We start from the raw sequence: 20,624 nt of genomic DNA, 5'->3' as shown, positions 1-20,624 counted from the left end.
TAATGATACGGGGTTCAGGCGGTGTCATGCTTGTTCTTCAGCAGTTTTTTAATTCTTGCTTATTTGGAGGGCTTTTTGCTTTTAGCTTGCGTACAAGCAGAAATTACGAATAAGCATCACTAACACCAAATATAGCCTATTACACAAAATGTCAAATAAACTACTGTATGCACAGTTTAAAACCATTAGTAACCCACTAAAACCTTAGGGATTAGAATGTTAAATAAATCAAATAAACCTTTGAAGAATTTAATCTGTCACTGACTCATACAGAGCAAAAACAGCAGAAGCAGAGACGGACGTGTGTAGGAGTGAGTCCTCTTGTTTTACCTGCTTATCTTCACTTCCTGTTACTATGGCGCTGCATTCAGGTTACACGTTAATAAGCGTTTCCAACCTTGCCAGCTTTTGTTTAGGATTTTGTGGCGCCGAAACCTTGATATCATTTTTTTCTTTTCTCTTTCTTTACTTTTTTTTTTTTTACATTTAAAACACATATGTGTTCACTGTGTTCCCCTTTACATTTTTCAGTCCTCTGGTTTTTTGGAAACCTGAATGCTGTAGGTGGATAAAGTAAGTAGGAAGTTGTTGTTTTTCCCCAAGGTTCCTGAACGTAACACCGTGAACAGCTAGCTAGCAGCTGCCTGTGTCGGTGTGATGCGAAGGAGGAGGCTTGTGCAGCCATGTTAGTTTTCTCTGCCGTTCACAAACGATGAGAGAGAGGAGTCATGGCCTTATCATTGAGCGGAGACGATGAGGAATATGATTCAGAGTCTGAGCAGGTACGAGCTCCCGCATTTTTTTGTTGTTGATATAACCTTTCGTGTGTTATGCCAAAGTGCGTAACGAGAAAGAAAGCCGTTTGTGAGCATTTTGCTTCGGGTTAACGTCAGGTTTTCACCCGCTCTTCTTCTCCTCTTGTATGTAGGTTAATCGGGTTGAAAAGAGAAATGTGTCGTCGTCTTCTTCTTCTCTCGGAAAGGTTACAAAACCGAATAGCCGGCTAAATCTTCCGTACACCGTTAAATTAACTGGTGGTGGTCAGGTTTGATACCATGCTCGTCCAAACACACCGCGTCCTATATCTCTTCCTGGACACCATCTATCGCGTTAAGCCACCGCTGACCCACTTTATACCGACCACTTTCCTCCCGAGTCAGGTTGGGGGGACCAGAACCTCGATATCACCCAGCAGCGAGGTGGTAAACCGTTCAAACTTTGTGGCTGGCTCATGCTGTGATTTCCTCAGCCACACTTATTGCAAATGCTTGTCTTGTGATTGATTTCCTCACGCGTCCAAAACTTGTCCCACCACCTCTCTGCGCCTTTAAGAAGGCTTTAGGGCAAAATGTTGTTGAGGAGGAGGAGGAGGAGGTGGTGGGGAGAGGGAACAATGAAGTGGCTCGACTTCTGTTGCTTGTTTGTCCAGTGGTTCTCAAACTAGGGTGCAGTGAACCCTTCATAACCCCCCGGCTGTAAGATTTCTAACTGTATTTTGTCAGTATGTTTTTTTGTTTTTGTTTTGTCTCTGGAAGTCAACGTGCTGTAAACTCGACATGTGTGGACAAAGTTTTCATCTGTGGAATGAAACGCACGTTTGATGGGGTCAAACAGCATGAATGCTTTCTGACAGAGCTTGTGGGATATTACACAAGCCTCCATTAGACACTTGGCATGAGCGATTCAGGAGAAATATGAGGAGTGCTGATGTAAGAGCCGGAGCCTTTGTGCATTGTGCTTACACAATATTTATACCCACAAACACCCACTAATCATCAAAGATGTATTTCTGTTTGTGACAGATTGTTGGGAGACAGTCACACACGCTGGTATTTGTGTTAAGGACCGCTGTACATGAGCAGCAGATGATGAGCCTTGTGACTTCCTCCCACTGAACTAACACGCTGGAGCTGAGTCAGAAGACTGCGCTCAGAATATAGGCCATGGTTTTGTTCACAGGCCTCAGCAACCAATCCCAAATTCCTGACATATCATGGCAGAGAGTTACAGTAAAGACGAGTCAGCTGAGCTGCTCTGCAGAGAGGCTGGGGCTGCTTCGATTTGTTTGTTTATTAGAGTACGGTAGCAAAGTACACGTCCAAGAGCTGCAGGGGACGAAGGAAACGCCACTTATTTGTTGTGATTGAAACTATGCGTGGACTTTACAAGTAGACCACGTCAGTTTACACAAGACATTAGAGAAACTTTTTGTGACCGAAAAGGTCAGGAACACAATGAGGCAGCTGAATTGAAAAAAAAACAAAAAACATTGCGTGATTGTTGACCGTCGCAGTCATCCCCGCAGCAGCAGTCGCTGCCCTTCCTTTGATGTTTCCTTCCCGTATTTCCACGGGTCGTGAAATGGATTAATGGCAAGCTGTGAAGAGCCCTGTTTTGTCTAAATGTTCCATCAGCACCAGCTTGAAAAAGACAAGCTGCTGAGTGGGAAAAACATACAGGTATGGATTTCAAAAACATGTTTCCTGAGGGAAAGTGAAGACAACAGTTTGTGGTAAACATGAGGGAACATGTTGTGGTTGTCATTTCATTAGTGAGTCACTTGTCAGGTTTCTCCTCTCGTTCTACGTAATATGATTCAGAACGCAGGAGTCGAGAGTTTGTCATTTTCCTGGAATATCTTGTTCTACATATCGTTTTACCAGTTTGACCTGTCCATAACACTGCCATTGTATTTCAGAAAAGAAACCAACGTGCTCTTGATGCTTTTTCATAAAATAGTCTTGTGTTATAAGTGATAGCTGCTCAAAGAGCTACATTTATCTGTAGTATGTAGACTGTGTCGTTATCAGTAACAAAGTAAGAAAAATGACATCAAGAAAGTGCTCACAGCCACACAGTAAATCATAACCTCCTCCTGTGAGATTATTTTTATCCATCTCTCGCAGTCCTCCAGTCAAACAGCTGCCACCAGCAAGGCAAATGTGTTGCCAAGGTAACCTCTCCTGCTAGAACAAGAATCACTGTAATGGCCTATGACTTGTCTCATTTTCATAGTGCTTTGTAGCCCTGCCATGGCAACAGCGAGGAGTCTATAGAAATGTGAGAAATTCACAGAAGTGAGTTTAGTAAATTCAGTTAATTGATTACTCGATAAAGAGAAAATGAATCAACAATTATTACTCATTGATTTGCCATTTAAATTGTTTTTAAAACACAACACCAAACATTTTCTGGTTGCAGCTGCTCACGTGAAGATTTGCTCCTTTTTTTGTTGATTTATAGTCTTATATTTGTAAATTAAACATTCTTCTGACCTTTATTCAGACAATAAAAACATTATAATACTGTCAGATGTTCCTGTAGGCTTGTGGAAACTGTGATGAGCTTTTTAAATATAATTTTCTGTCAAGTCTGCATTTCATTTACTATTTTTAGAATCAAAACATGTAAAACATTTGCTTTTTCCAGTTTCTAAATTGTGATGACTTGAGGCTTTTCTTTGACTTACGTGATGGTAAACTAGATAGATCATTTTTTTCTGATTTCTGACTGCCGCTCAATAAAAGTAGAGTAGAGATTGGGAGATGTAGTGTGCTGTCAAAAATTAGAAGAGCCATTTTTCATAAAATTTATTCTTTTTTTTCTTTTTTTTATAGATAAAACAATTAATTGAAAAAGGACTGTTTAACTGATTATAGCCAGAATGCTTGGAACAGACGTTTAATGAGGGTCCTTAATCAGTACCTGTTTCCATGTGTCTCTAGTCACTTCAGGAGGCGTAAAATCAATTCAGCTGTTGAAAACATGCTTGTTGTTGAAATTTTTGTTGCAGCTGGATCATTTGGCTGTTATGGAGCAGCAGGAATAGCCTGTTAAACCAGCATGTGTCTTACGTTGGTACAACATCAGTTTCATGCCGTTACTGATGCAATGTATGTTTCAGCAGTTTGGGACAGATTATCTTACTTAAATACCCATAAACACATTTGTTGTTTCTGGGTACAAACTGACGCAAACTCTCTTAATTTACTGGCCTTCATTAAACCGCTCTCACTGTTTTTTGTCTTCCAGCAACGGGCAGCCAACCGGCCGAAGCCCAAGATGGGGACGTCGTCAGCCGTTAAGCTGCCGTCCAACCGCAGCTCGTCCGGAGCCAGACGCAGAAGGACGCGCTGCCGGAAGTGTGAGGCGTGCCTCCGGACTGAATGTGGAGAGTGTCACTTCTGTAAGGACATGAAGAAGTTCGGCGGGCCGGGGCGCATGAAACAGTCCTGCATTATGAGACAATGCATCGCGGTGAGTCGGTAGTAGAAAGTACTATAACACAGTTGAATTTATCATTTTAGAGAGCATTTTCCACACCTGTTAATAAATAAGACTGAAAAAAATAATTTGCAATAAATTGCAAGTTTGGAACAGCAGTAAACTAGAGACATTATGTCATTCATTTTAAATGTGTTTATTCCTGCTTTTTGTGTTTGTTTGTTCTTGATCCATACAGCCCGTGTTGCCCCACACTGCAGTGTGTGTGGTGTGTAAAGAAGCAGGGAAGGAGGACACACTCGAGGACGAGGAGGACAAGTTCAACTTCATGCTAATGGAGTGCTCCATCTGCAATGAGATCGTCCATCCCAACTGCCTCAAGGTACAGAGACCCTGACTGAGAGCAGTTGAATGACTCCACCTCAATCAAGTCATTCTCATGGTGACTCATTGTGTTATAGCAGTGTGCCAGGAACCCAAGGTCATTTTAACATTAAGGGAGTGACTCAGGCAGTTGGACTGCAGTCACTGAAGGTAATTGGATGTGGAAATGGCATTGTTTATATAATATTCATCACACCCATCATTTTTATGTGTTTGTGAAGTTGTTATGACTCAAGCATGACAGCATCATGTTTGAGGATTTGACTCCCAGCACATACTCAGTAAAACAAGCAATCAGGAATTAAAACCATGTACAACAGGATTTCAATTTGATTTTCTCTAAAGGATTTGTGGAAGTAGACTTGACTACTAGTAGTACTAGAAGTAGACTAGACTTGACTGGTTGAAGCCTTGAAGACAACTCATAAGATTAAGATTTAAAAAAAATGTAAAGCAGCACACGCCCTGTTTGTAACTGGCAGGCTGTTTGTATAGGCTAGGTCAAACCAGTTTCTGAAACATGCACTGTCTAGTTGTTTTGCATGCAGCAGCTAAGGTATTGTAATGCATTTATTTATCAGATACAAAGTGAAGTAAACAAAACAAAAAACTAAAATCAGTCGTTTAAGGTATATCTGTTGTTTCAAACATCTGGTAGAGCTTGCTTTCTCAATGGCTTGTCTCTTCACGTAACCTCAGACCGACACGATAATGTTGCGATCAGGGTTCTGTGGTGGCCACTCAGCATTCAGAGGTGCATATTGAAACCAGGAAGGGATCGCTTTACCATCCGTACTTCCCTTTTCTATAGAATCCACGGAGCAAGAGTCTGCATGCTAGCTATGGCTGAGGTTCAAGTGCGCTGACCTGCCTAACAAGCACATGTCACAGCAGGCGCTTTCACTTCCTTGTCTTGTTTCTATTAAACACACTGTACTCTGTTAAAGCTGGCTGTTGTGGTTGAAATCTGGCTTATCTTTCTGTCGGTTTATCAGGTGAGCGATGCCTCCGGAGTGGTGAATGATGAACTCCCCAACTGCTGGGAATGTCCCAAATGCAACCATGCTGGGAAAAGTGGAAAAGTGAGTACAAATATGGGAGTCAGGGGATTTAGATTGAGTTGCAGCTCACTATCTGTGTGTATTTTCAGAAAACTATAAAAAGAAAAAAGAAATACTACAAAAGAGTTTTGGTATTATAGTCCACTTTCTCTTTCACTGCTTCCAGTACCTCAGTGTGTCATCTGCACACTGAGGTACTTGAAGCTTGCCACTTCCTGTTTATGCTTTTCTTGTATGTGAAAGTAATTCATGTGACTGTGTCAGTCACAGAAGCAGGAAACCACTGATGTACAATATGTTTTGGTCACAGGGATGAGTTGATTAAACCTTAGGTACACTTGTAGGTACACAGTTGTTTGTGCTTGTCACGATAGGCAAAAGGTATAAAGTTGTCTCGCAATTATTGTCCCCTCTGGTATTGAAGCAAAAAAGGGGTCCAGGGTTCAAGTACGCCTCCAACCTCCCTGGCTCTTTGCTGAGGGAACAGAAGCCAGTGAAGGAGGATGGGGACGTTTCCTCTGCAGCCAAGAGGAGACCGGACCGGGAGGAGACACCCAGGTACAGACCAGAGGAGACCCTCCACCGACAGCCACCGCTGCTCTCCCCCAGCGGCCTGCCACGGCCCAGGCCCGAGGACAAACTGAGGAAGAAGAGGAAGCTGTTTGATGATGAGGAGGAGGAGGATCTCGGCGTGAGGAAGAAGGTTTGTGTAATTAACAGAGACCGATATGATAGATTCATGTGTTTAGGGGTAATTTGATGAACCAAACCAAACCAAAATGTCAAGTAAGTCATTTTTATATCATTTGGTTTTTACCTGCAGGAAAAGTCAGATGATCCCTACTTTTCCAAACTTCTGCACCAAATTAAGACAGAAGAGGAGGATGAAGACGCTTATGACGAAGAGGACGAGGAAGGACGGGAGCCTCACTTCCGGAGTGGCATTGAGAGGAAAGGGCGTTTTGGAGATGCTGAAGAAGAAGGGGATTACAAAGATTCCAGGATTGACTTTTTGAATCCCTGCATTAAAACACCGGTTGGAGACAGCGACCAGTCTCACTGCAGCTCTCCACAGGCCGGCCCCAGCAGCGAGGGCGGAAGTGAGACCCAGGAAAAAGGCCCACGTCCAAAGGCTCGCCGCAAGCGGCGTTTACCTAATAGAGAGCTGAGCCGAGAGCTGAGCAAAGCTCTGAACCAGGAAATCCAGAAGACGGAGGACTGCCTGGCCAACGAGAACCGGCAGCCCCTCAAAGTGGAACCTGAGACGGAGAACGAGGAGCCCAAGAGGTTGTTCCGCAATGGTAATGAAATCGGAGACCAGAGGGCTCACCTCAAGACCAAAGAGATGAACGGGACCCCCTGGGAGCTGCGCCACTTCTATCCGAGCCCGATCACCCCGCTGGGCTTCAACAGGAGCACCCCAACCAACCGGCCGGTGCCCCCACGCTCCCCACCTAAGTGTGTCCAAATGGAGCGGCACGTCATTCGGCCCCCTCCGATCAGCCCGCCTCCCGACAGACTGCCGCTGAAAGACGGCAAAACACACGTCATACAGCGTGAGGTGTGGATGAAGATATTTCGCTACCTCACACACCAGGAGCTGTGTGTCTGCATGAGAGTCTGCAAGACGTGGAACAGATGGTAAATGCACAGCACATATTTCTATGCAAAACATCCCAAAAGGAGTAATGTGAGATTTCTTTGGAGTGCTTTGCTTTGACATCGTTGATATGACCTACAGCACAAATCTTTCTTTCTCGCTAGGTGTTGTGATAAAAGACTTTGGACAAAGATCGATCTGAACCGCTGCACCTCCATCACTCCACTCATGCTAAGTGGGATTATCCGCCGACAGCCAGTTTGCCTGGACCTCAGCTGGACCAACATTTCCAAGAAACAATTAAGCTGGCTTATTAATAGATTGCCAGGTAAATATGATTGATTGTTAATCTGTAAAATGTTATTTTTCTGTTTCACTTGTTCTGCATCAGTGTTTTTAAATGCTTCTGTGTCTCTCAGGCCTGCGACTGTTAAAGTTATCGGGCTGTTCCTGGGCTGCTGTATCTGCACTCTGCACCTCCAGCTGCCCTTTGCTGCGCACCCTGGACGTCCAGTGGGTGGAGGGGCTCAAAGACGCGCAGATGAGGGACCTCCTGTCGCCCCCCACAGACAACAGACCAGGTAAAATACAAGCACCGTCATGAAAGTGTTTTTTTATTTCCGCCTGTTGAATGCAATGTTTCATAATGCAATCGCATTATTTAACGATTAAAACCCTCAGTGATTACTCCACTGAATGTAAACTATTGTGGATTAAAACTTGTGAGCGGGTGGGTTTCCTGTTGATGGTGGATCAGTCATATTTGTGAACATTTTATTGCGTCCATTCTCTAGACCAGAAATGATTTGTCTTGAAACACCTCCTTTAGGTTTAGGTCTTAAGAAGAAGACATTATTAATAAAATTAGGTTTCTTGCAAGTAAAAACCATAATTTGAGCTCGTAGGCGTCTTATATACCGTTCAGACTATCTGTTGACAGAATACAGAAATTGATATGTGATTAACCAACAGGTCAATTGGACAACCGCTGCAAGCTGCGGAACGTGGAAGACCTGCGGCTGGCGGGGCTGGACATCACCGACACGTCATTACGTCTCATCACTCGACAGATGCCTCTGCTCTCCAGGCTAGACCTGAGCTACTGCAACCACATCAACGACCAGTCAGTCAACCTGCTGACAGCAGCAGGGACTACAACCAGAGACTCACTCGCAGAAATCAACCTGTCAGGTGAGATGTGGGACCCAACGAGCAGCATCACAGGAATACACAGGCAACAGACAACTGCAGGGGTTCTGGTGTGATACAGTTGTTAGATCCTTAAACTGGGAGTCCCCACAAGTCACTTTTCCGGTAAGGTTTTTTTTGTCATGTGAGTAAATTTTTCCTTAAGTAGAATGTTTATCAATATAAACTGAACATTAAAAGAGCCACAAAATACCGCTCTATGTCTCTCTCTTAATATCTAACATGAAAAAGGGCAATACAAAATCTGACATTTTGACTTGTTGCAGGAAAAGAACAGGTGTTACTAATAGCACAAAGGATGGCTTTGCTTTTTTTTTAATGCTAGTGTTTCAGCAAACCGTGACAGCGAGTCAACATGTACACCACCTGGGCCCTTAAACCACAGCATCTTTTGTATTTCTATTTACACCTGTGCTCACAATGCCTTCCTCTGAAAAGGCTCTCTACGTTTTTTTATTAGACAAACAAAAGAATGGCTTTTGCCGTTTCACAGTTACCTGCTGCGTCAGGTAACTATTTTGAAGCACCTGGTTGGCAGGAAGAAAAGGTACAAGTCTGTGCTTATTTCTTCATTCCAGCTGACTTGGAGAATAAAACAGGGTTTCCCACTAACATGCTGTCAATCAGTGCGCTCTCAAAGTGCTCATATTATAACCGCAGAGTAGGAGGATGGAGTATGTTTATGTTAATGCAGTTGTACCACAGCTGATATTAAGCACTGAATTATTTAAATGCTGTGACTTCACCGCTGCACCTTCTTCAGGACTTCAGTGGGGTTATTAATGATCGCTTCTGTCCCACACACAGAGGTGTTTGTCACTTACTCTGCTTGTTTCGACTTCTGTGCAGACTGGGTGGAGCTCTGACAGAATTATGTAAAATCACCAAAATAAACGGCCAAATTAACCTGCAAGAATGTGACTCCTCCGGACCAGCAAGTGTAGCAAATTAACAAGCTGTCAATCGAGCTATTTTTTGTTTACACGCCTACACAGTCCTCTGAAGAGGACACCTGCATAGTTGACTCTTTGGGTTAGTAAATTGAAGCAATTCAAAAATGGCTCATTGGCTCTTATTAGCTGTGGTTATATGCGCACACATTTCTTCATTCAGAAGAATGTTTTCGGGTCAGCTGTTTACATGTGATGTGATTCTATAGGGTCTGTTGTTTACATGCACAGATGCATCAATTGGAACAGCTGTGTCACATAAAAAAAATGATGCATACCTCAAGTGTTTGATCGCCACTAGTCTGCTTCTAAATGGTCGTGATACTCTTACAACCAAACCAACTCATCACCCTAACAACAAACACAACCAGTACGAGCCAATCAGAGCCAGAGTAGGGTGGATCTCTGGGCAAGAAAAATGTGGGGGGGGGAAATATGGAGAGCCATCATCTGTTCAGTATAAAGCATTATTGTGTTGCTCTTAATGAAGCAACAGCTGGGCAACAACACATGTTCAGTTCTTTTAAGAGGATGCATCACAAACAAACTCTGCTGTGGTTCAGTTCAGCTTGGAAGCCTTCTGAATTTGTATTTGTTAGAAAAATGTAAGTCCACTTTATTTTAAATAAAAATGTGCATGTGCAGAAAGAATGCTGCTTGGAAGTATTCACGTTCATTCTTTACAAGTTAAAATGTTTCTTTCTGATCAGTTCATGATAAGGTTTACATTTCACGTGTTCTGGGGCTGTTTAGTCTGAGTGAGGTGGTTATGTGGAGCTTTTAAACAGCTTTTAAACTGAGTATTCGGCTCCATGGTTTCTTGCGCTCAGCTAAACTATAGGGCTTAAACTGGGCTTAGATAGAAGGAGGTTTGAAAATTCCTGGCATTTTACATGAATTTACAAATCTGTTTTGTATTCCACGTAACGCCTCTTAAGTGGACCATAGTTAAAGGTGAAAGTTTAGCAGCAATTATCTCCACGCATCTGATCGTTGCTCTCTCTTGTTTCCTCTTAGTGTGTAACCGCGTCACAGACCATTCCCTAAACTTTTTCAAGCGGTGTGGAAGCATCTGTCAGATCGACCTCCGCTTCTGCAAGCAGGTGACGAGGACGGCGTGCGAAAGGTTCATCGCAGAGATGTCTGTGAGCGTGCCGTTCAGGCTGAAAGAGGACAAACTGCTGCAAAAGACAAGCTAGTCCCTAAGAGGACAAAAAGCTTTGAAAGACTGTCTTTGCACTTAATGGAGCAATTGGTCCCTTTTAATGAATCTAAACCGCTGTCCCAGTCAACTGAGGTGAGAGATTTCTGGATGGAGAGGTTGGACTCTTATGTGAGGTGATAAACATTCACTGGACAGAGAAAGAGGAAATGGCATGCTTGTATTTCTGTTGAGACTGTACTTTTATAAAGACGTGCTTGTAATTGACCGTCGGGTTATTTCTATTCTTTAAATATTTGAAAACATAGTATTTTTATACCAGCATCATTTCATGAGTTTACAGTGTCTCAGGAGCAACATTTCACAGAGAGACTGTCTGGCATGTGAACTGAAAACTGTCCCCTTCAGTTTCCCTTCATGTAACAGTGTCTATGTGCCAAAATCTGCATTTGATATCATGTCACCTCAGTATCCAACAAAAAAAACAAAACAGCTTGTACAGTAATATCTGATTAAATACTTTGAATATTTAGAATGTATTTCAAAATCATAAAACAGAATAAACAAATTTCATACTCCTGTTACATCCTCATGCCTTCATTATGTTAGTAATTTGAATTTTGGAGTGTTTTTCTTGATGGGGTTTTCATCAATATTTCAACATTAATTTATTGATTTTTTTTTTTCTTATTTTTTTTTTATAACAGTTTGTATTTATTCATTTATTCAGTAACTTAACATAGATGTCTCTTATACCTGGATCAAATAATGCGTGCAAATAATTGATCAGGATGGGGTTGAGCCTGATGCAGCACCCAGTTGATGGAGGTTCAACACCCAAAAGTCAGCAGCAATAGTTGACAGTCACAGCAAACCTGACCCTGACTTTTCTATAATGCAGTCAACCTCACACATCTGGATCTCTATACTGGTTTATATAAACAATTAACTATGACCTTTGCAAATAACTCGTTTGCAGACATTTAAAGATATACTCCACACAGTAGGTGTTGTATTTTGGGTGTTGTGCTGTAATCTATCACCTCAGGTGAATGTGATATTGTTTATATTTGTAAAATCCAAAAATGAAGTGATAATATGCATTAAAAGAATTTCATTTGTACCATCATTGAGTCTGTTCTCTTTGCCATTTTTCCAATGCAGCTGAAGGATTTGCTCTCTGAAGTAGGCGCTCATGGGTAGCAGTGTTTTACATTGATGGAGGTGCATTTTAATCCCTTGTGACCCGTTAAAATGAGGCTTGAGAGTTGGCTTGAGAAACCTTATTATAGATTATGGTCTCAGTGGATATGAGTGATTGTGGTCTGTTGGTGCGTCACTTTGGTTCAGACTGAAATATTTCTTACCATCATGACATTTTGTTCAAGGGAGGACCAATCCCCCTGACTTTTCTTCCTTTATCATAACCATTACACCTGCGAGACATTAGCATGTCAGCGTGTTGACCTCAAGCACAAAAATAATTAGTTGTCTGTTGTGTACAAACGCCTGAAACTAAAAATCAAGGTTGGCTTCTGTAGCCCAGAAGGGACAAACCAAACTCTGGCTCTAGAGAAAGCCTTTTCCACTTTTTGCAGGTAGTGTAGTCTTGCTTGGAAAGAGAAGGTGAGGTGAGGGGTGTTCAGTCGGTTACAATCTGCAACTTCACCACTAGATGTCACTATATTTTACACACTGCTCCTTTTAGGCTCAAAACACTTAGTACAGCCTCACAGTCACTAATGAGGTATAAAGATGTAAATGGTAATAAAATATTTCACAAAAACAAGAGAAATGTCAGAAAAAAATAAAGAGTTCATGGAAAACAGCAGGTCCTGATTCCCAGGTTTGAAACTGTTGATATTAATATTGTATATTTTGACATTCACGATGTGACAAATGTAATTTAGAGAAAAGATTGAAAAGATGTTCCTCTGATAATATAGTTATATTACAATTATTGTATTTGCAACCAGATTTCTGTCAGTTTGTATTTGTAGGTAATATCTGAAATATGCACCAATATCAAGTTTATAAAATGTTTTTCTACAATTAGTTGTCCAAAATCATCAAAATGACACTACAGCAAACAAAGACCTGTAAATTAGCTTACCTTCAAATGGGCTTCAAGCAATGGCTTTATTATCAAAATTAGATAAATGAATCAACTACTAATTCTGAAATCAATTGTTACTTTACCCAAGAGAGTACAGGGACACTGCTTGTGATGCATGATTATACAAAAACAGACTTTAATTAAAATCTTTAATTACCAAAATAAAAAGTTCAACATTCCCAAATACAAAGACCAAACCTTGCACACAATTACACCCTCTATAAAGAAAAAGTGCAACCTGATCCACTCCTGTTCATGATTGTAGGGGACATTTCTCCTGTAATAGCAGCAATGTTGACTTTGTTGGGGTACAGTACTGAGTGCAATACTTCTAAATGAGCAGAATTCAGAGTAAAGAAAAGGAAGGAATTTGTTTTATAGGTAGATGGGATATAAGGAGGAGGATGTAACATAACCAGTGTCATAAAGCTTCTTGTCATGCTCTGATTTAAGTGGGACAGAGTTCAAGCAAACAAATGCAGATTAAGTACATTTTTAAATCACGCAACATAATAAACTAACCCAATCCCAGGGACATTTCAATAATCTGATATTACACAATTTAAATCAAATGGAAAAAAATATAGATATATATATACACATCTCATATGGATCAATATATGCAAATGTACATTAGCAAGTCATTATTTCTATACTTTCTATACCACAGGTGTCAGTAAACTTGTAGTTATATCCTTGAATAGTTAGTTCAATACATTACTCCTACATGAGAAAATCAAATAAAAAGCATTAAGACACTTCATTCCACTCCCAACGATTCACGACAACAAAACTAAAAACATTCAGTTTCACATCCACAGTTGAGCTGAAAAACGGAAGATTGTTGGATGAGTTAGCACCGGTTTATGTATTATGTCGCCACTGAAGCGCCGAGGCAGGATAGAGGTGACAGCAGAGGTTAGCTATTGCTGTAATGACAGACTAGATCATTTAAATGTGTAATGCATTGCAGTAAGCGCTTATATAGGAAAATAAGTGAGTATGTTCAAATTAATAATGCATCAACTTAATCATAAATCACCATTATCAATCATTATCTTTGTATCACCACAGCAGAGCACTGGCTCATGTGTGGGCCGAGTATGACTCTGTTTGAGTTGAAAAGAAAACACAATGAGTTCTTATTAGCTTTCCCCTTTGACTTAAACAAAGTTAGTGGCCTTCAAAAATCAGTTAAGGTTAGGTTAGGTTAGGTTAGGTAGTTACTTTATTAATCCCCGAGGGGAAATTTTTTAAATATAGTGTTCCACAACTAGTACACATTACCTTTACCAGTCGTAGTTTGCAGTGGGTTGTGAGCAGTGGTGCAGCAACACACAGTGTGAACAAAGTGCTTTCTGGCCTAACATGCTGAAGAATCAAGCAGCTACACACTGCCGCCCCCACAGTGGAGGGAAACAATGGGTGAGAACCATTAAGGGCGTGACCCATTATTTGGCACCTAGTTGACTCACCTCCTCTCCCCTGTGTTGAGGGTCAGTATGTGTCTGCCCTCGTCCTTACTAAGATATGTAGTCGCTTGCAGCAGTTGTAAAGAGAAGTGTTCTGAGGAATACTCAGCAGAGCCGAGTACCAGCTACAGTTTATAGGCAGATCTGAGTGATGTATTGTGTTTTAACAAGTCGGCACATGGCTTGTGCCCCACATTCTTTGCTTTGAAAAACTAAACAGACACTTGAGAATGAACACAGATAAGAGATATGTTTAGTTTGAAACCAAATAGTCAAATTCTTAAGAAAAAACATATTTCTCATATTTTAATGTGCAAATAATGTGAGAAATTGGGAAATACAAACATCCACAAAATAAGTCTTTTGGGGATTCAAAGGTTATGAGCTGCATTGTTGAGTTAAAGCCTCAGTCTGAAGCAGGTGCAGTGGTGCTGCAGTGGTGCATTAGGATTTGAAGACATGCACGGCCCTCACAACGTATTGCCTGCAGATCGGGCATTCGTTCATCCTCTTGCCGCACTTGGTGCACGTGACCATGTGGCCGCACTCCAGGAGAACGCAGTCGATTGTGGCGTCCATGCAGATCCTACAAAGGTTGTCGTCATGAATCGTCAGAGGGCAGTTTTCACTATCTGCAAGAGGAAGACAGAAGACACAGAGAGGTGCCGGGATATGTTTAAACAGTGCAACAACAAAAAACAGTGATACATCATGAACTGAGGAAGGACAAGGGGGCTCCAAAATACTCAACAGCTTAATACAACACGTCGTCTGATCCTGTGCACCTTCTCTGGGTAAGGTCATGCTCACAATCTCCTGCAAAATGTCATCGCCTGTTACGGCGATGTGTCACGATGTTTCTATGACGACCACAGAGTATTTATCAATTGAGGCGTGCTGCTCGGAGAGTGAATAGCTATCATACCGCAGTTCTCAGTATAATTAGCTTCACATATTCAACACAGAAATAGATGAATGAGGGAGATTGATCTCAAGGAGGATCAATGTTCTGGGAGCATGGCAAATGAAAATATGAAATATTCAAATTTTAGTTCTTAAGTGGGACAAATGAGCCCTCATTTTCATCCTCAATAAAACAGCAAGAGGCCCTTACAGTAAACGCCGTTCCACAGGCAGGACCACACACAGGGATTTCACAAAGACACGGGGTTGGGTAGTGAATGAGAACAGGTTCACGATGAATACAGATGTGGTGGAGATGTGATTCTGTTCATTAGATGGAGAGGCGAATCACAGATAGAACATTTGACCACAGCAACGGTGGCGAGGAATCTACAAGCCTTACCTCTAATGGCACCGTTGCAGATAGGAGGGGGAAAGGCCATCACTTTGTTGTGGGAGGAGTAAAGAAAGCATGAGACTTTTCATCATGATTCTGAATGAGACATTTGAACGACCCTGCTTGTGATCAGTGCCACTTACAGCAAAATATGAATATTACCTAGTGTACATAATATTGTCAGATGCAGCAGAGATATACGTTTCTATGGTTAAAAACAGGATGTGGTATCCAAAAGTGACATCTCGGACAGAGCACACAAAGAAGATCGACAGCTTACCTGTGGTTACACTACCGCTCACATTTTCCACTGCAAGAAAAATAAAGCAAGGCTTCATTAGATCCACAATCTGCTCTATCAGTGTTCACAAAATGATTTCTATAAAGCACAGAATTTTCTCAGCGAGAAAGTGAATACCCACATGATTTCCTGTTCTCCTCTGTCTCTCTGTACAGTCTGCCGACACGCTCCACCAGCTCCCACTTCTCGCAGCACCCTGAATAGTTGACGAAGTTCCTGGCGAGGATCTCCTTCAGCTGCCTGACAGACAGGCCCTCGATATCCCTCAAACTGGATATGTCTGACAGGGACGCTCTGGCCCGACGACGCGTCTGGGGACTCACCTGAGGGACAGGAAACACCACTAAGTGATATGTTTTGTACTCAAACACCTCTACTACTTATTTCCGTAATTTCATTTGTCATACGTCTTCAGTGCAAAATGTTTTTGATCTAAATGTGGAGGCGTGTTGAGCACCGCAATCTGCAGGGCAATGCATTTTTTGCAGCAAGGGAGAAAACATGCCGGTAGGGAGTAGCACTCCTTACTTTGTCACCAATCCACATGATATGCGAGATTAACTGGAAGATAAATAGGAAGACACAAATCACCTCAGGAGTGTGTTCACTGGGGTCCAGGTTGAGGAGAGACACTGATGTGGCATCACCCATATCCTTCAACACAACAATAGCAGAAAAAAACAGACATTAGTGTGCATTACATGCGAGAAACACGGCAGCCTGCTAGGCATTAGGATTAGACACTCTTCGGCCCTCCCATTGATACCTTGGGAACAAACATGCCGAGTACCTCCCATTCATAGAAACGCTTACTGCCCCATAAGCAGGCCAAGTACAAGTATTTATAGTGGATCCTGGCTGCTTGGAGCTGAGCTCTTTTTAATTCAAGTTGTAGTTTCTTTTGCTCCATTTAAAAAAAAAATCTCTCCGCTTTCTAGAGTCCAGATTGGTTCTTTTTTGCTGGTTTACAAATTGTAGTGAAAGCAATAAGAAAGGACAAACAATATGTCTCTCTTCAACACTTTCTCTTCTACCTATAGTGGCATGTCAGTGTGTTCCCAAACACTTTTATAGATCTGCAGCAGCACAACAGCTGTCGAAAGTGATGACATGACATACTCATATCTGCATAACTCGCGTAAAAAAAATGTGAGGAAACAATAGTGGAAAACACTTCATACATGTCAGCTTTGTGCCTGCAGGCCAGCATCACTGAAAACCCACCATTTCAGCAGCCATGGTAATTACGTTAGCTGCCAACTAATTTTAGGAGCAAACAAGAAGCGCCATGTGATGACTAGTTATAAAACTGAGAGCCTGGTAGTTATATGAGGGAGACTGTTTCTGGAACAGAGCCCGGCACCATGTTGTGCACGTAGCAGGGGGAAGCAAGTCCCCCTCAAGTCCTTGTTGAAATTGCAAATGCACACGTACCTGTGTACACAAAAACGTTTGTAACACAGGGGCTGACGTAACTCTGAATACTTCCTTACTACTTCCAAGGTAACTTCCCCCCTGCTCTGTGCACATCACAAGGCTATGCTCCGTTCATGCGCAACTGGAACAGTCTCAGAACTTTTTAATTGCTGCTTGTAGTCTCAGTAGATGAGTGCAAGGATTTGTGTGAAATGCAAGGTTTCTCCATGTGTTAAAAAAGCCGGTCCTTACCTGGTTGGTATCAGAGCTATCGCTCCTGCTGAGCGGCTCCTCCTGAGAGGTGGCGAAAGTAGACAGCTCTGAGGCAGACTGTGTGGTAGAAGGGGTTGGTGTATACAGGGAGCGCGAGTGGAGGCTGGCCATGTCAGGGTCCTCCTCTTCCTCAATGCCTTGGTGACAAAGCACCAAGTCCACCAGGTCCTCCTTTTCCCTGCAGGTATCGGTGGGGATGTTGCGCAGCAGCAAGTACTGACGCAGGTCTCTTACTCGTAGACGCATGAGCCGCGGCCGCTGAAAGGCCGTGGCCTTCAGCAAATGACATGTGGTACAAATGCGTAGATTCTCCTGAAGCACGGAGCACAGAGAGCAGAAGCTCTTCTTGCAGTCGCAGCAAATATACTGAGGAAGAAATAGGGAGAGAAAAACAGATGATGGAAATTAGGCAATTAGTGATGTATGCTCAATTTCTACCATATGTTACTGCCAAAAATATCTCATGACAGAATCATGTTGCAGACATAAAAAAAAAGCCTCATTCACCTCCCTATTTTCTTTCCTGTTAAAATATTTTTTTTAATTTCTCACAAAAATTGGAAAGGTGTTAAATGGAACGACAAAATTTCATAGATCACAGGGAGGTATATCAATGCCCGCAGACCTTTGCTGCATTTTTCAATCACTCACATCTGCTCTTCCTCTCCAGGCACAGAGACAGGAGGCACTTTCTTTTAAGTGTCAACATCAAACAGTAATAAATGCAAGATGTGGGATTAGATTGGCATGGTGAGCAAGGTTCAGGCAGAATGAGAACCTGCATGAATATGCGCACTCAGTGACGATATCACAGCACCAGTGTGTCCATACGTCTCCCGACTTCAGGCTTTTTGTCACCAGAGATAAATAATGATTTCAGCTCTTTTAAAAAAGCACAATCAGTTATCCTCAATTTTTTACCCATTCAACATTTTCTTCCTTTAAAAAACGAGACTAGTAATTCGGGGTTATGCTTAATTAATTTCATATTTAATTGGAGGAAATAAAAAAAAATTGTGATTTAATGAGATTAGACTGAAGCTTTCTTTTGCGCATAAGTCACTGCTAAAATTAAATATGTCATTTATTATTATTATTTCAATGTCCGTATTCTTTGTGATCCTGCAAATGAACCTGCTCTGAGGCAATGCAATTTCACACTTGTCCTACAATAGAGTATCATCATCATTGCAATACTAAACATAAGAAGAAACCGAGTATAAACATGCACCGTCTCCTAAAATATTAATCAAGCACCTCCCTCTGCATCTACACACGCATCATTTCCTTCTCATCAAGTCATCAGATCAGTTTACATGTGCTGGCATCACACAGACACCTACCTTCCTCCTGAAGACCGAGAAGGCCTGGCCACAGGCCTTGCATACAAGACTGGGACTCCCTGAGCTGGCGGGCGGGTACGTGGAGTATCCCGCACTGGGGGCAAATCTGAAGGGTCCAGCACCGGCCCCAAACCCCGGCTGCTGGCCTCTGACGGCCCCAGTGCCCATGACTTCATTCAGCAGACCACAGCATGAAGCCCACATGGACGAGGCCCCTGCCTGGCATTGACAAACACACCATCAGCTTCAGTATTTCCACGTCTTCACATCAGTCTGGACGGTGTTGTTGTTAAGATATAAACCTGACGGGGGAGGGGGGGGGAGGGGGGGGGGTGCAGCAGCATCACGGTTACCACAGAAACAACTCCTACACCTTGCGTAAAAAAAAAAAGGGGGTCACATACGGGTGCTAATTATAGATGAGATGACCGCAAGCCGTTGAGTGCTCGTTTAACATCATGAAGCACCGACAGGAAGAAGAGCAACTGTCAAAACATCACCACGAGCAACGGCAGCTTAGTTAACTAACCGTTGATTACAACACGTTTACTAACAGCGTATTATAATGTTGTAAGAAAGCGCAGGAAAAAAAAAAAAAAAAAACGAAACAAGTATTCAATCGATTATGAATTAAAATGAATAAGTCCATGATGTCAAATGGATGTTTAGTGTCCGACCGTTGTCACCTGAGTAAAGCAGGTCAGCTCTCCGTTACAGCGACGCGACGCTAACGGTACCTCGGTGGCTAACATCAGCTAGCTGCTGCCAGCGACAGTCTGAGCAGACCTGAAAACTTGAGACGGAGGTTACGGTAAAAAAAAAAAAAAAAAAAAAAAAAAGGGAGAAAATGCACCTTCATTGCAGCTCCTTCGTGTCCGCTGAGGAAGTACAGAGTGACGGCGTAACCATTGCAAAGTGCGGCGGCGACAGTTGTTTTGGACGAACTGCCCGGATGCGTCTCGGTGTGATCAGACCGCCGATCGAGCACCGAGTTTACTGCCGATATTTCTGCTGCTGCTTTTTCGTTTTAATGCCGAGTTTACAACCGGGCGGAGCATTATCGCCCCCTACTGGTGTATTAAAGAACCCCGACGTTGTTGTAGATTCCTTTGTCTTAGAGATACAATAACCTCTGAGTGGCCAAAATGATTGAAACCCTTATGTTTTGTCACATATATATCTATATATACACATATATGTATCATAACTGTATATGACAATGGCTTTGTTTTTTATTTATTTTTTATTTCAGAATTTGTGGACTCTATTTGTGGGCTATATGGAAATCACAGTGGTGGATGAAGGAGCCTATTCAAATGCTTTACTCAAGTAAAAGCTACCGATACAGACAATGAAAAACGACTTCCTGCCAAGTAAAAGTACTTGCAGCTGTGTGTGTGTGTGTGTGTGTGTGTGTGTGTGTGTGTGTGTGTGTGTGTGTGTGTGTGTGTGTGTGTGTGTGTGTGTGTGTTTTTTTACTCTATGTTGGGATGCTTTTCATGTGGCTGTATATAACTTGGAAAATTCAAAGATGAGAGTTTTTTTTTTTACTAAAAATAAATACTTGAATATGCCACATTATTTGGTCAGAGCAAATTAGTCTAATTTTATGGGTGAAAGTCTTAATTTTACAATAGTGATAGTAAAGACTATTTAAAGGAGACTGAAAAAAGTTGTATTAACTTGTTATTAACTAATTTATTGCACATCTTTTGTTCTGAACTTTTGGTTGTCCTCTATATTTGTACTCTTACAAAAAATGCTTCCAATGTGCAATATTACAAACAAATATTTGCCGCTGATGTAGGCACTT

At 42.1% G+C, this 20,624-nt stretch overlaps 2 protein-coding genes across 7 annotated transcripts; one reads left to right on the top strand and one right to left on the bottom strand.

The window, feature by feature from the left end:
• Positions 1 to 641: 641 nt before the first annotated feature.
• Positions 642 to 11,719, top strand: kdm2ba (lysine (K)-specific demethylase 2Ba). Of its 3 annotated transcripts, none has more exons than XM_069138322.1 (10): positions 642 to 782; positions 4,033 to 4,257; positions 4,463 to 4,606; positions 5,604 to 5,690; positions 6,094 to 6,372; positions 6,493 to 7,310; positions 7,434 to 7,597; positions 7,689 to 7,850; positions 8,242 to 8,460; positions 10,446 to 11,719. In XM_069138322.1, the coding sequence occupies exons 1-10, from the start codon at positions 729 to 731 to the stop codon at positions 10,625 to 10,627; spliced, it is 2,334 nt and encodes a 777-aa protein (XP_068994423.1). In that variant the 5' UTR covers positions 642 to 728; the 3' UTR covers positions 10,628 to 11,719. The 3 variants fall into 3 exon arrangements, with proteins under 3 accessions (XP_068994423.1, XP_068994422.1, XP_068994424.1); XM_069138321.1 differs by having other exon boundaries at positions 5,604 to 5,692; positions 6,087 to 6,372; XM_069138323.1 differs by having other exon boundaries at positions 5,604 to 5,692; positions 6,087 to 6,372; positions 8,242 to 8,583; positions 10,446 to 10,536.
• A 1,101-nt stretch (positions 11,720 to 12,820) lies between these two features.
• rnf34a (ring finger protein 34a) lies at positions 12,821 to 19,824 on the bottom strand. Of its 4 annotated transcripts, none has more exons than XM_069138697.1 (8): positions 19,665 to 19,824; positions 18,812 to 19,113; positions 17,448 to 17,834; positions 16,371 to 16,433; positions 15,901 to 16,102; positions 15,759 to 15,788; positions 15,485 to 15,526; positions 12,821 to 14,810 (listed from the first exon to the last, which is right to left on the bottom strand). In XM_069138697.1, the coding sequence occupies exons 2-8, from the start codon at positions 19,013 to 19,015 to the stop codon at positions 14,623 to 14,625; spliced, it is 1,116 nt and encodes a 371-aa protein (XP_068994798.1). In that variant the 5' UTR covers positions 19,016 to 19,113; positions 19,665 to 19,824; the 3' UTR covers positions 12,821 to 14,622. The 4 variants fall into 4 exon arrangements, with proteins under 4 accessions (XP_068994798.1, XP_068994797.1, XP_068994799.1 ...); XM_069138696.1 differs by having other exon boundaries at positions 18,812 to 19,030; XM_069138698.1 differs by having other exon boundaries at positions 18,812 to 19,026.
• Between the last annotated feature and the right edge of the window lie 800 nt (positions 19,825 to 20,624).

This window comes from Embiotoca jacksoni, unplaced genomic scaffold (assembly GCF_022577435.1).
Source record: "Embiotoca jacksoni isolate LCO1_2020_lvr unplaced genomic scaffold, fEmbJac1.0.p SCAF_8, whole genome shotgun sequence".
In the NCBI taxonomy this organism is placed as follows: Eukaryota; Metazoa; Chordata; class Actinopteri; family Embiotocidae; genus Embiotoca; species Embiotoca jacksoni.
This window is presented reverse-complemented; position numbering and strand designations above follow the sequence as displayed.

Coding starts and splice junctions, on each gene's coding strand:
- rnf34a (XM_069138695.1), bottom strand. CDS start 19,563: ATGTTAGCCACCGAGGTACCGTTAGCGTCGCGTCGCTGTAACGGAGAG. Junction 16,434..17,447: donor ATAGCTCTGATACCAACCAG/GTAAGGACCGGC, acceptor GTTGTGTTGAAG/GATATGGGTGATGCCACATC. Junction 15,789..15,900: donor AGAGGAGAACAGGAAATCAT/GTGGGTATTCAC, acceptor TTTTTCTTGCAG/TGGAAAATGTGAGCGGTAGT.
- kdm2ba (XM_069138321.1), top strand. CDS start 729: ATGGCCTTATCATTGAGCGGAGACGATGAGGAATATGATTCAGAGTCT. Junction 6,373..6,492: donor ATCTCGGCGTGAGGAAGAAG/GTTTGTGTAATT, acceptor TTTTACCTGCAG/GAAAAGTCAGATGATCCCTA. Junction 7,851..8,241: donor CCCCACAGACAACAGACCAG/GTAAAATACAAG, acceptor ATTAACCAACAG/GTCAATTGGACAACCGCTGC.